The sequence below is a fragment of the Mya arenaria genome, chromosome 15 (genome assembly GCF_026914265.1).
Source record: "Mya arenaria isolate MELC-2E11 chromosome 15, ASM2691426v1".
In the NCBI taxonomy this organism is placed as follows: Eukaryota; Metazoa; Mollusca; class Bivalvia; order Myida; family Myidae; genus Mya; species Mya arenaria.
Genome location: NC_069136.1, coordinates 28,047,563 through 28,059,991, shown reverse-complemented (window position 1 = coordinate 28,059,991; position 12,429 = coordinate 28,047,563). Strand labels below are relative to the sequence as shown.

Sequence of the window (12,429 nt, the reverse complement as noted above, 5' to 3'; positions counted from 1 at the left end):
TGTTAGGAACATTTTACGAAATATGAAATGAATCTGTCATTTATAACTAATCTGTTTCTGTTCTAAAAACCACAGTTACTTAATGTTTTCTTAATGACTAAACCTCTTTCAAAGACATTTAAAGCAACTCCTTTTCCCATTACCTGTCACTAGAACAATAAATTTAGTGCAGAATAGCCTTTCAGGAGTTTAAAGTTGAAACATAAATTAATCACTAAGAGGCAAACAAAAAACACAATGGTGTCTATACACCAGATTCAGCGGGCTTTTTCAGTAATGCATACCTCTTCGTTTCAAATGTTAATTTCCGCTACCTTAGAAAGATGGAAATTTTAATTGCCTGTTGACATTGAATTTGCATATAAATAAAACTAACGTAACCTGACTAAGAAAAAATTCACTTCTTAAGTGAGTACACATTCCTAAACAATCTTAAAAAACTGGTCCAAGTTCTGTTGTACATTTGAAGAGCTGGGCTGTTATAGCTCTGAACAATGTCAGGTATGCAACGTCATTTTTTGTTTTGCTTTAAGGTTAAACAAGGTCTCAAATTTACATTCAACGTTACGACAATTAACTCCTGTTTAACATAGATGTTTTTGAAGCAACATTAATCTTATCGTTTCATTGGATAAAAAACTATCTGTATATAATAGAAAATTGTTTTGCAGGGATATAATGCTCTCATTATATAAATTCAAATTTTAAATTTCCAAGATCATATTGTAGTGTTAACTTTTTCTTGGAAAGTTATACGAGAGGCTTTCAAATATGATAATATACAAAAAAAATTAAGTCACTGATTAATAAAATTATTAGCCTTCCACAAACAGGAATAATTGGTTCAGGTGATTGCCTATTTATATTCATCATTTTATTTTCCAATACCTTGTCTTAATATAATCATATTGTTATTCATTCAGACTTCTATCAATTCAAACTTCCAAACTTTAAGAATACAATGCATAATAAACATGGGATTCACTAATCTCCACCCCCACCCTTCCCGCAAGAACCATTGTTTGAATGGACACATTGTGACAGACAAAGGCTGACCAGAATCTAGCTCCATGTGTCATATCAATGTGTGACTCATGGAGCTAAAAATGCTAAATGGGGAACTCAGAACCACTGCAGTTCTGCCAATATATAATCCCCATGGTAAAGGTTTTCTCTGCAGTGAAAGGTTTTCCCCCTGTATTGAGGCCTGTCATCTGGCTGTACTCTGGCTGGCATCTGCCCATCTCCCATTGTGAATGCAGGTCTTGTACTGTTTTGAAGAGACTCCCTAGCCAGATGCTGACAGCTTTTTCAAGAGTTCCTGAAACTTTTTGGCTCTCAAGACATACATGCAGTCTCTGAAGCACTTATTATCAAATACTTCTTCTCTAAATCATCTTAACACTTGAGCATGCTACATGAGAATATGAAAGTTAACAGCTAGAATTTATGAGAAACACATATAAAAACACTCCAGATATAGGTTTCAAGCAAACAGTGTTTATAACTTGTGCAGTCTGATTGCTTTAAATCAATAATGAAATCAATCAATCAATCAATCAATCAATCAATAAAAAATAGAACTATCGATCAGTTATAATCCATATTATATATTCTGATTGATTAATTAAATAATTGATAGATACAGAGAAAATAATTCATCAAATCAATCAATCAATCAATCAACCAATCAATAATTTTAATGGAATCAGTGCAGGCTTCGTTTCATTTCTTATATTTCTAATAAGAAGTTTTTTTTATATTATTTATTAATAGCTTTATAAGGCAGTATTTTATTGTTCCTTTACTTACCGATGTACTCGTTCCAGGCCTTGTTGAGCTCGCTGTGCTGGGCGAGGCATCCCTTCATGGTGTTGAGGCAGTAGTTGTTACAGGGTTTGGTGCGGAGGAGGTTCTGACAGTATGGGCAGTACATCATCCGTGTGAGGCCCCGTCGGCACTCTTCTGTTGGTTTTACCTGTCAATATATTGGATGAAATTATTAAGAAATTATAATAAATGACTGAGTGAAACAAACACAGAATTGCTGGAATTCTAAACTGCAGTGCATTATGAATGTGCCCCTTCTAATCAACTAGTAGTATTTTATGATTCTGTTGCAGTAAAATTTTGAATTTGTCTGTATTCTATTCGGCATACCGGAGTACTCGTTAAATTATGAAGCAGCTGAATCCTGTCCTCTATATATACAGGGAATGGATGGAACTGTAGTATTATAAGTTACAGTGTGAGTAGGTGACCTGATGGGGGATATACGGGCAAAGAAAAACCATATTAATTGAGAGCGAATCTTGAACCTGAATATGGTTTCCGGCGCCCCATATATCCCATATAGGATCACCTACTAGCCCTGTAGCGTAAATATCATGTGGACAGCCTGTTTACATGTTTAAATGTTTCATTTATTCATCGGAACATTTATCAGAAAAAAAACGCCATTTTCGTACGATATAAATTTGGTGAATCAATATGGAAAAATATGGGGTCACTTTGTGACATGAGTCCTGGACCAATGGCATTGTGTCATTTTTGTTGGAGGCGGATACATGGTTATATCACCTGCTTGGGACCCTGTCAACAGTCCTCAATAACCTTTACCTGTCAGTACACAACCGTGTCAATATTTCTTATAAACACAGGAATTCTTTTTTAACTTAATTCCTTTTCGCTAAGAGAACCAAATTATGCAATTGCATGAGTGCACAAAAATAAACGTTATAAAATTAAATAAAAATTTAAAAAAAAGTACTTCTATTAGCATTGTGAATCAATTGGGCTGTAATTCAGCCACATTTTCAGTAAAAAATGAAGGTGGTAATCTGTATATAATTATTTCAATTATTTCACCAACTCCGACTGATTAATTGCCATGGATGGTTTATAAACAGATGATTTTAAAAGGCATTCGAGCATACTATATCTTACCATAAGACAATTTTCAAAGTAATAATTATACAAATAATTATGCAATTTAAATACCAAGGATGTGCAGGGAATATAACCCATCAAAGATCTAAGCAATCAGATATCACTCCGCTGTAAAAACACCATAAAACCTACAAGCCATATCCACAGAATCTTAAAATGCACCTGGGGTTGTGTTTTATGAATAACTAATAAAGGTATTACTATTCACAGCCCCAAAAAAACACCAGTTATCAGTTTCAAGTTATGAATCTCATTTCAGCAGGTTTTGTTTGTCTCAAGAAAACAATAGACAGCTAGTCAGCTTTAAGGTTCCAACAAGAAAGACATTATGTGATGAACAGCGAGTATTTTTATTATCAACGATAGTAAACACCCAAATATTATAAGACTAGAAAATGAAGTTGAATAATAATTGAGCTTAATTCTGAGTCAAAAACTGAAATTAACATGTATATTTAAAAACACCTGGTCTAACATTTCTAGTCCATTTTTTTCCAAAAGATATCATATTACGACCATGAAAATTTGATTAGAAAATCTTAACGTACAATAATTTCATTGTTAAGATGGCCACTAGGAGAATAAAGTATATTGTGTAAGTTTATTCCTTGTAAGCATTAACACCAAGTTTCGTTGAAACATTTTGAAAGCTTGTATAACAAGTTAGTCAACCAATATACATTACGTTAGGCTTGTTCACAGCAAAAACAATGCCTTCAGACAACATTAAATTTCAAGCTATTACAATACCTCAATTTGTTTTTCTTGGCAAAATAGACAAGCTAATTACAATATCTAATCCAAATACCCATAGGATTTTCTTAAAGCATTGCATAAGATCATTGCTTTGGTGCCAGGATAACAATGCACGCAGCACGACAGACCATACTAGCAGCATGATGGCGTATTTTAATGCACAGTTTTGTACAGTTCCATAATGGAAATTCTCAGTGGGTTCCCTCTTTCAAGTTTGTATATCACACCAGGAGTAAGACTTTAAGGCTTCTGGTGTCTTGATCATAAAGAGGGTCTGTGGTTTTAACGTCTTTATGCAACGCCTTTGTTTCATAAAATTTTGTGTGTCATGCAATTCAAAATTTCATGGGCTGTTAAGAATTTCAAATTATGATCATATTTCAAAGAATAAAAGAAAAGGTGCATTTTCCAATGTTGATGAAAACAAAAATTCTGGACATAGCCAACACTTTTATCAAAATAGACTTCATGCTTCTTTTTCAGGGGCAGTAATCAACATATTTCTTATCCTCAGATTATAATACAGTACACTCAACGAGTTAGACAGTGTCCTCGCTCACTCCGAGGGATAAAGTCGATGATCGCTGGTTTCCTCCGAGGGTAAAACTGTTGCCCTCGCTAAAATCCCCCCGAGTTCCTCCGAGTGGCTGGCTTACCGCCGAGTTTAATATGAACGATAGCGTTGAGAATCGTCCGATTTTATGATCCCGCGGTGGAACTCGGAGTCTAATCAGATAAGCAAGAAATCATTCTTGTTTAGAAGTATTTATTTTTATGCTTATGCACATTGTTAAGCGTAAAAGATTCTTACGTGTACCAGCGTTTAATTTGTATTTATGTCTGTAAACGCCAATTGTATATTGTCTTGAATTATAAACATTGAATCATTAAAGTATATCCACTAAGTTATTGCATCATAAAGCAGCCGACTATTTACACGCTTCTGAACCATGACCTCTGACGTCAAGCGCGTGATCAATACAATGTAGAATACACTATTTATTATTGGTGGTTAAAAATAGCTATGACGTTTAATGGAATTTTCCACAGAAAACGAGGCAAGAAGGCTTTCAAAACCATGCGCTGTGAACTTTGAACGCGTGTTTGACCTCCTGATTTTCCGAAAATGTGTAACCTAGAATTTCTCGGAAGAAATGTGTTTATCAGTCATTAGCAAAAACACGTTTATAAGATGCATGTGCAACTAGTGAAATACGACTGCATTCTTGTGGTAAGCTAACTTCATGCAAAACGGGCAGAGGAAAAAGAATAATAGCAATTTACTGGAGCCGTCGTAATCGGTTGAAAATTTTAATAAAATAAATATAACTTTAGCGTAGATTCTTATCTAGTGTCCGCAGAGTTTCGCGGAGTTAACCCCTCCGAGGAACGCCGAGTTCGTTATTCTTCGGTCGACTGATTACCCTCCGAGGGCCTTAAATTCAAACTCTGAGGAACGCGGACAGTCGATAAAATCATTGTGTTGGCCGCGATAGCAAAAATCTGCGGAGGGAAACGGAAAGTGGGTCTAACTCGTTGAGTGTACTGTACTTCAGTGGTTCTATTCAGTCAATAGGCCAGTTATTTTTACAGTCCGATCAAAACACTCAGATTCCCTAATACTCAAGTTAGATCTACCTTGGTCATTGAATGCGGCTCCTGAGACCCTCTTGCACTCAAAATAGTGCCTTAAAATTTATCAGTAAAAATTAGTTGCATGCAACCTTAAAGGACACTATAGGGAACCGATACAATTTCTAAAACATGTACAAACTGAAATCCGATTGATTAAATAATAAAACAGCAAAATAAGCTTCTTTTTTGAATGTTTTAACCAGGGTAAACACTATTTCTTCAAGGGTCTAAAATTGTAAAATAAATGCTAGGAAATTCCCTGCCCTTCATTGGAGTGTCATTGTGCGTCTTTAAATAAGGGCAAATACAGTAAATGTCTTCTTACTGTAAAATGTTCAACTTTTATAGTCTGTGAACATAAAGCATCCTCCATCCATAAAAAATCAACTGACATAGATAACATTAGTCACTTACATTTGGCATGCCTCAAATGGGGTCTATATGGAGTTTTTATTTTTGTATAATAACAGACCGATAATCTTTCTTTGCCTCAAGTCATTCATAAGTCTATATGAATGATTATTCTCCATCCAAGCAAACCAAAAAGCAATTACTTTTATAAGCGGTGGAGTGCCGTTGAATTATATTCATTCATAAACCAGAAAATTGCATATTCCCATATTTGGGTAATACATAAAAGTTACAACTTTACGAAGCAAGTACAGATAGTACCTGCATTGATTATAGTGTGACTCAAAGGGCTCTGACAACACTCACTATGAAAGGAGGTGCCAGTTCATAATTTAATCCATATCGATAAACTTTTAAAGGGGCTGTACTCGGTATGATGAAATAGCAAAAAAAGAGAAAATTGTCAAAAACTGACATAAACTAAAAATGGTATCGATGTGTACAATGCATTGAAACTTCCTAACTGAAGTACAACATAGTTTACAATTAATTCAATTTTTCGCAGTTTTTTTTTTACTTTTCCATTAAAAAAGATTACTAGGTATGTCTACCTAGTAGAATTATTTCCTTATGCGTGATTGGCTAGTTGATGTTATCATGTGATATTACCAAGTAAGTTACGTATATAGCTTAAATATTCTAAACGTCCAAGGGTACGCCTTCGTAGCACAGTGGACACAACACTGGGCTGCAATTTTGGCGACACCGGTTCTAACCCGGTCTACGACTTGATTTTTTTGTTTACATTTTGGTACCTTTTTACAATTATGATACCAAACAGTAGAAGATTTTATTAAATAATTGTCCTGAGATTCATAACAGAAAAAAACTTTTTTTGGTGCCCATCTGGTGTACAGTCCCTTAAAGTCATTTCTTAACTCGTTTTCCTAAGATTTTATAAAACTGACCCACTCTTTTTTACGGACTATAAAAACTAAAGGGTCAGCACCTATTTTGTAGGCAGGGTCAGGTAACCCAATCAGTATTTTTTTTACTCATTATCAGGTTATTATAGAATATGACCAGTGAAATAGGATACTTATATAACTTGAGAAATTGACTGAAGTTGGGAAAAGACTTAATATGTTTTATGAATACCTGACTTAAAGCTTATAAATGCAACACCTGATTCCCACCAAAAGTACTTTAACATTAAGATACACAAGTTCTGCGTTAAGGCTTTGAAGTCACCATCCCTTACATACCCTTTTGTAGGAGTTTACGAGTGTCCACAGACAATATAAAACCCTTAAATGGTGTGTCTTTGTACATTACAGAAGCGATGAAAGGTGTAGCACTGCACGAAAACCTCCGTAATTAAGACGGTTTATGGGAAAATCACTATGAAACCTTTCAGTCTCGTCCTCTGATTCATTAAATACTGGAGACACTAGGTTCTCCTAATGATCCCTGATTAAAGACAACGAAAACTATAAAACATGTTGTACACCGGTTGTTTCTTTGCTGCTTAAAGAACCGCCATTTATACCAGTGTTAACATTTAATAGTGATGCTGATGTACACTAACATGTAATAGAGGGGACGATTTTTCTTAATATAAAACTAACTTAGATGTCTGAGTACATTTCAGTCTTAGACGATGACATTTAAAAATGCTAAGGGCATATCCCATGCACTGGGTGTTTTAAGAAAACATCTATCATATATATCATTCCCATTTATAATCTAGATAGTGTTCTTAAAATGAGTATTTTAATTGCAAACTAATTAAATATACAAGGAACATGTCAGTCACTTTTCTGAGAAAAAAAAGACAAATAACTTGTTTAAAGTTTGTAAGGTACCAAAGTGTATTAAAGGTCCGAACCTTTCCGCATTTAAATCACACAAAACTTTATTAAAAGTGTGTTAATTAGGTGCTTATAAAAGGACCTTACCCGTTCCATAGCCAGTATCACATCGCGTCCTATGGCGAGGCCCTGGACGAAGGTCCGCGCCGCAATGAAAGCCCGCTTCACTTGCCGTTTCAACTTGGATGGCACATCACCGAATGGTTTTAAATCTTCCATGTTCCGTGTAACACAAGTCATATAATCCTCGTCGAATAAATACTGTGCATTCATTAATTCAAACATTCTCTCTAATAATCCTTTGAAGAAATTGTTTAATATATCAAGGAGGCTCACATTGTTTCCTTTGTAATAATGTTTTAATTCATCGAAAAGGTCTGAAAACATCTCAGCATTTTGTTTATACAACTGACCATACGTCCGCACAAACATCACATGTAAATCCTGTTTTGATTTCTCCAAAAGTTCTGTGAAAAAATCTGAAATGGAAAAACAAATTGCACTCAATACATATGAACTTCTATTTTTTACCTTAACAATAAATATTCTAAATAATGAGCCAAAAGTTTCAAAAGGGGCAATATAACTGGAATGTTACTAAAGTAACAAATTATACCAATTCTAAGCCAGATTTTAAACTTGTCAGAGAGAGAGAGCTTCTCATGAAGGACCTTGACTTTGACCTCAGTCATGACCTTCACCTTAGTAATGAAAGCCCGTCATTTAAGACTAAGCTGTTTTAGTTGACAAATGCACTTTCCCATGATGGTGCTTGTGATTTAGATTGAATGAAATCTGTAAAATGTTATGGATAATATACAAATATGGATAATATACAAAGTATGTCTCATGTGTAACCTTGACCTTTAACATGGGGGTGCTAATATTATGGATGATGGTAACATTCCTCGTCACTTCAATGGCTGTTTAAAACCATTTCTTTTTCTGCACAAAACAAGACCTATATGAAAAATCGATTTACGAAATATCATACCATAGCCAACTATATACTAATTGAATGAAACCCACTGAAAGACCTCTGATTGTAATCATGGGGGCTCTATTTCAGAAGAAGAAGTCAGGTACGGCTAGACCACACTTCACGTGACTAAATGATTTTCTTCATGCAGTTTGATCACCATCCATGAAATTGGTCGCCTAATCCTGTCTTTTCCACCCACTGCTCCCACCAAATACATCACAGTATTCAAAACTCTTTTTTTTACAATTTCACATTCATCAACAGCTTTAGATTTATCATTTTCAAAGCCATAAAAAGTCTTAATCTTTTTTTTTTATCAAATATTTTAATCATAAAATGTTTTTGAACTTAGTGTTACTGGCATCAGGTGCTGAATTATCTACTTCAGTGGGTCTAAATACATTTTTATAAATATTTGAATATTTTTGAAATTGGTGAAATCGGACCTCCAATGTATAATTATGAGCAACAATTACTTCTCTTGAATATCAACTTAATGTACAAAAAAATTGATAGAAATTATTAGTTTACCAGTACCTAATATACCTTATATGCAATTTTTTTTTGTCTTAAATATTAAAATGATAGACAGGTGCGTAGCTGCCTACACGAATATTTTCCAGAACTAAATAAAGCACCTCAGAACGCCCAAAATGCACCAGATTGCACCATGGTTTACAAAATGTTCTGAAGGGGCATTCCCCCCAACCCCCTAGCAGAATTATGAATCCACATGAAAAGAGGGCTAGCTACGCCCCTGATAGAGAGAACCGTAACTCTAACTATAAATAATAACCCTAAATTTTAAACCTTTACTTTATTCTAAAATCAAATTCCCTAAATAATCAATTTCTTTCCCCATATAACACTAAACATTTACTAACAGACTTCAAGAACCGAATGTTTGCATAATACAGATGACATTAAGGATATTTTGCCTGCATCTTTTATTATATAAAGATCATTACTTCAGAGTAATTTTAAGTGCATACTTCTATGTAGCCTTTCTAACATCACAACCAATATCAGCGACATTATTCAGACATGCATGAATCTGTCCATATGCATTGCAATGGTCATTAGTCCACAGCTTACATTTCAGGAAAACCTCACTTTCCAAGGGGAAAAGTGCCAGCACAAAACGATGAGGTGTTAATGCTTGGTGTTAGATGGCAGACAGGGTGAGAGAGAGTGGTTTCGGAAACACCTCATCTAGTGGAATTCCGCCAGCCATTGCTCAATAGCAAACTTGTATTTTTATGCTTCGGAAATGACAACAACATGTTCGTTTAATTTTGTTGTACATGAACTTATCATAATAACTGATAGTTTATCTTTGAAACTCAGATCAATAAACAACTCAGTCACACAGAAATAGAGGGGACTAAATACTTGGCTCTGATTGGCTTGTTTGAAGTGATACTCTATAACATTAAGCATGTATTGTATGTCTGTAATTCTTTAGACCTTGGGGTCAAGGATAGCCCTTGAAAGCAGCAAGCAAGGGAGCTTTTTAAATTAATTGTACCAACTTTTAAGGTCTTTCAGTATGACTTGGACAGAGGGATCGAACCCATGACCTCCTGCTCCGCGGCGGAAGGAGTCGCGATAACAACTAAGCCATGGAGACAGTTTACTGATCATTTCATATTTTTACGTAGCTAGGTCAAGTTCTGAGGTCAGCACCTTTGTGAGTCATTTTCAATCTAGCGGCATAAGCTGATTCCAAATCGTTAAATCTCCATGTTATTTATATGGGAATGGTATTTTAATCTCATAACGTAGGTGTCATCTTTAAAGGTTACAGCAAACATGGTCATTTGTTTCTAAAATGTTCAAGTGACTATTATCAAACACAGTGCTATGTTTATCTTGGAGAGAGGTCATATATAAACAGTTGATAACAGGATATATGGCCTTGTCAACTTTGCCCAAAAGTTCACCGCAACAAAACCTTGCCAAATTAGGCAACTATAATCTGATGAGTTTATCGTATTTTTTTAGTTTTACAGTGGATAAACTTTTGTGATAACATGTCCAATTTACCTGCAATAAACTCAGGCCATACTCCACAGTGCATTGCATTATCCCAGCAGAATCTTTAAACCATCATAATTTGATCTGTCCTGACACATTTCATTTTAACATCATGTAGCTTAAAGGGACTTGCTCATGTTTTTATATTAATTGTTTTTCACAGTTATGCATTTTAAAACACTAAAATAATATTATATTTTTTTTGCTCTTTGATACTGAAATTGGAGAAAAAATAATTAAGGTATAAAAAAACAACACTGGTACAGTAATAAAGAGAGTAGAAAACTGACAACAAAACCGGTCACCCACAAGCACTCTTACATAAGCTCAGGGTATAATTTAACCTTTAAGCCTTTTGTTGAAAGCGCTTACTTATGCTTTTTCAAAATGGTTGACATCAAAGAAATTTTTTGAGCATATATCAACATTTGCTGAAGGGTTCCAGCCATCAGTACCTTAGTTCAAACACTTTGAATGATTTGCCACATTTTATTTCATCATAAAAATCAAGAGTGCATTTTACAAAACATGAGTCCCTTTAAAATTCTACTGCAATGTCTTAAGTTGTTTGCTTTTTGAACTCATTCTGGATCTGGTAACACCAGGCAGGCCCCACACTGAATCAGCTGTGTCAATAATCTAACTGTCAGGGGCGGATCCAGGATTTTGGGTTAGGGGGCCGTAACTTTTAATCACTCTAAAGGTTGCACTAGCAGATCCAGGGGCATACCTATAGTTCTAATAATAATAGTTCTTCTGTTTCTTGGGGCGTTTGGGACTTGACGGCGCAGCCATATTTGTTGTCGTATAAATGTACCCAAAGGAAATTAATTGACTGATGTGTTTGTTTGTATGGGTTTTACGGCGCATCAACATGATCATGTTATATAGTGCCGAATTATTACAGTAAGGGAAGGCGGGAACGTTTAAATTGCGTGCACTCTGTGTTGTGTACGAGTACATCTCAAAAGGCAATGTTGTATAAAGATACGCGAGCGAAGCGAGCGAAGAAAAAATAGGAAAATATAGTATATTTTATTGTTTCCATACCAAAGAACATGTAAGCTCCGGGAATTTTAGGGGGGGGCGTGCGCCGGGTGCGCCCCCCCCCCCCCTGGATCCGCTAGTGACTGTTGTTAACATTTCATAACATGTAAATAATATAAGATTCAATTCTTCATATATAATGTTTATTTATATTGGTCATGATAAAACCCGTTCCAAAATTGCTAATTTGCAGAATGACAAATCTTACAAACATCTATTACAATCATTGGGCAATGTTTTTGCATGTATTATTTATCATGAAACTTCGATAGTGGCATACTAGCCTGACATTTTCATTAAACAATAAGGGCAAAAACTGAAAGGAAAATACACATTCCATGATAATGCACTTGTTTTGCAGACAGCCCTTGGCGTTATCGGAGACCTTGTCTCAAATATTTACACAACATTTGTTATTTTTTGTTATTTATAAGCATGAGAGCTGAAGCACTCTGGTCTAATTCGATTAGAGGATAATTAGTTTATCACACTGTAACTGCCAAATTAGGAGAAAGTATTTGGTCTATAACTGCATTAGTTCAAGCGATGATCAGATAACACTTCTATAAATGCACAGTTTGTTGAATACCTTTCATATTTTTAATGAGTTTATAAGGAGGGCTGTAAACTAATCCTAAAAGCAGCATTATGCAATGGTTGAAGATTGCTAACAAAAATAAATGGTTTGATTGCGACACAATTACCATTTATTTCGTGCAAGTATACACACTAGCAATCTTTTAGTTTTTTTTAGTGGTCTTAATCATATTTTGTCAACTACTCCCTTACTAGGCCAGCCCC

The 12,429-nt window shown here is 34.9% G+C and overlaps 1 protein-coding gene across 1 annotated transcript in view; it reads right to left on the bottom strand.

Moving 5' to 3' along the window:
* The window catches only part of LOC128219797 (glypican-6-like), a 53,157-nt gene that overhangs the window by 18,623 nt on the left and 22,105 nt on the right, over positions 1-12,429 (bottom strand). The window contains exons 3-4 of the mRNA XM_052927834.1: positions 7,650-8,041; positions 1,813-1,978 (exon numbers count right to left, since the gene is read on the bottom strand). Coding sequence (XP_052783794.1) covers positions 1,813-1,978; positions 7,650-8,041 — 558 coding nt within the window. The remainder of the gene's footprint in view (positions 1-1,812; positions 1,979-7,649; positions 8,042-12,429) is intronic.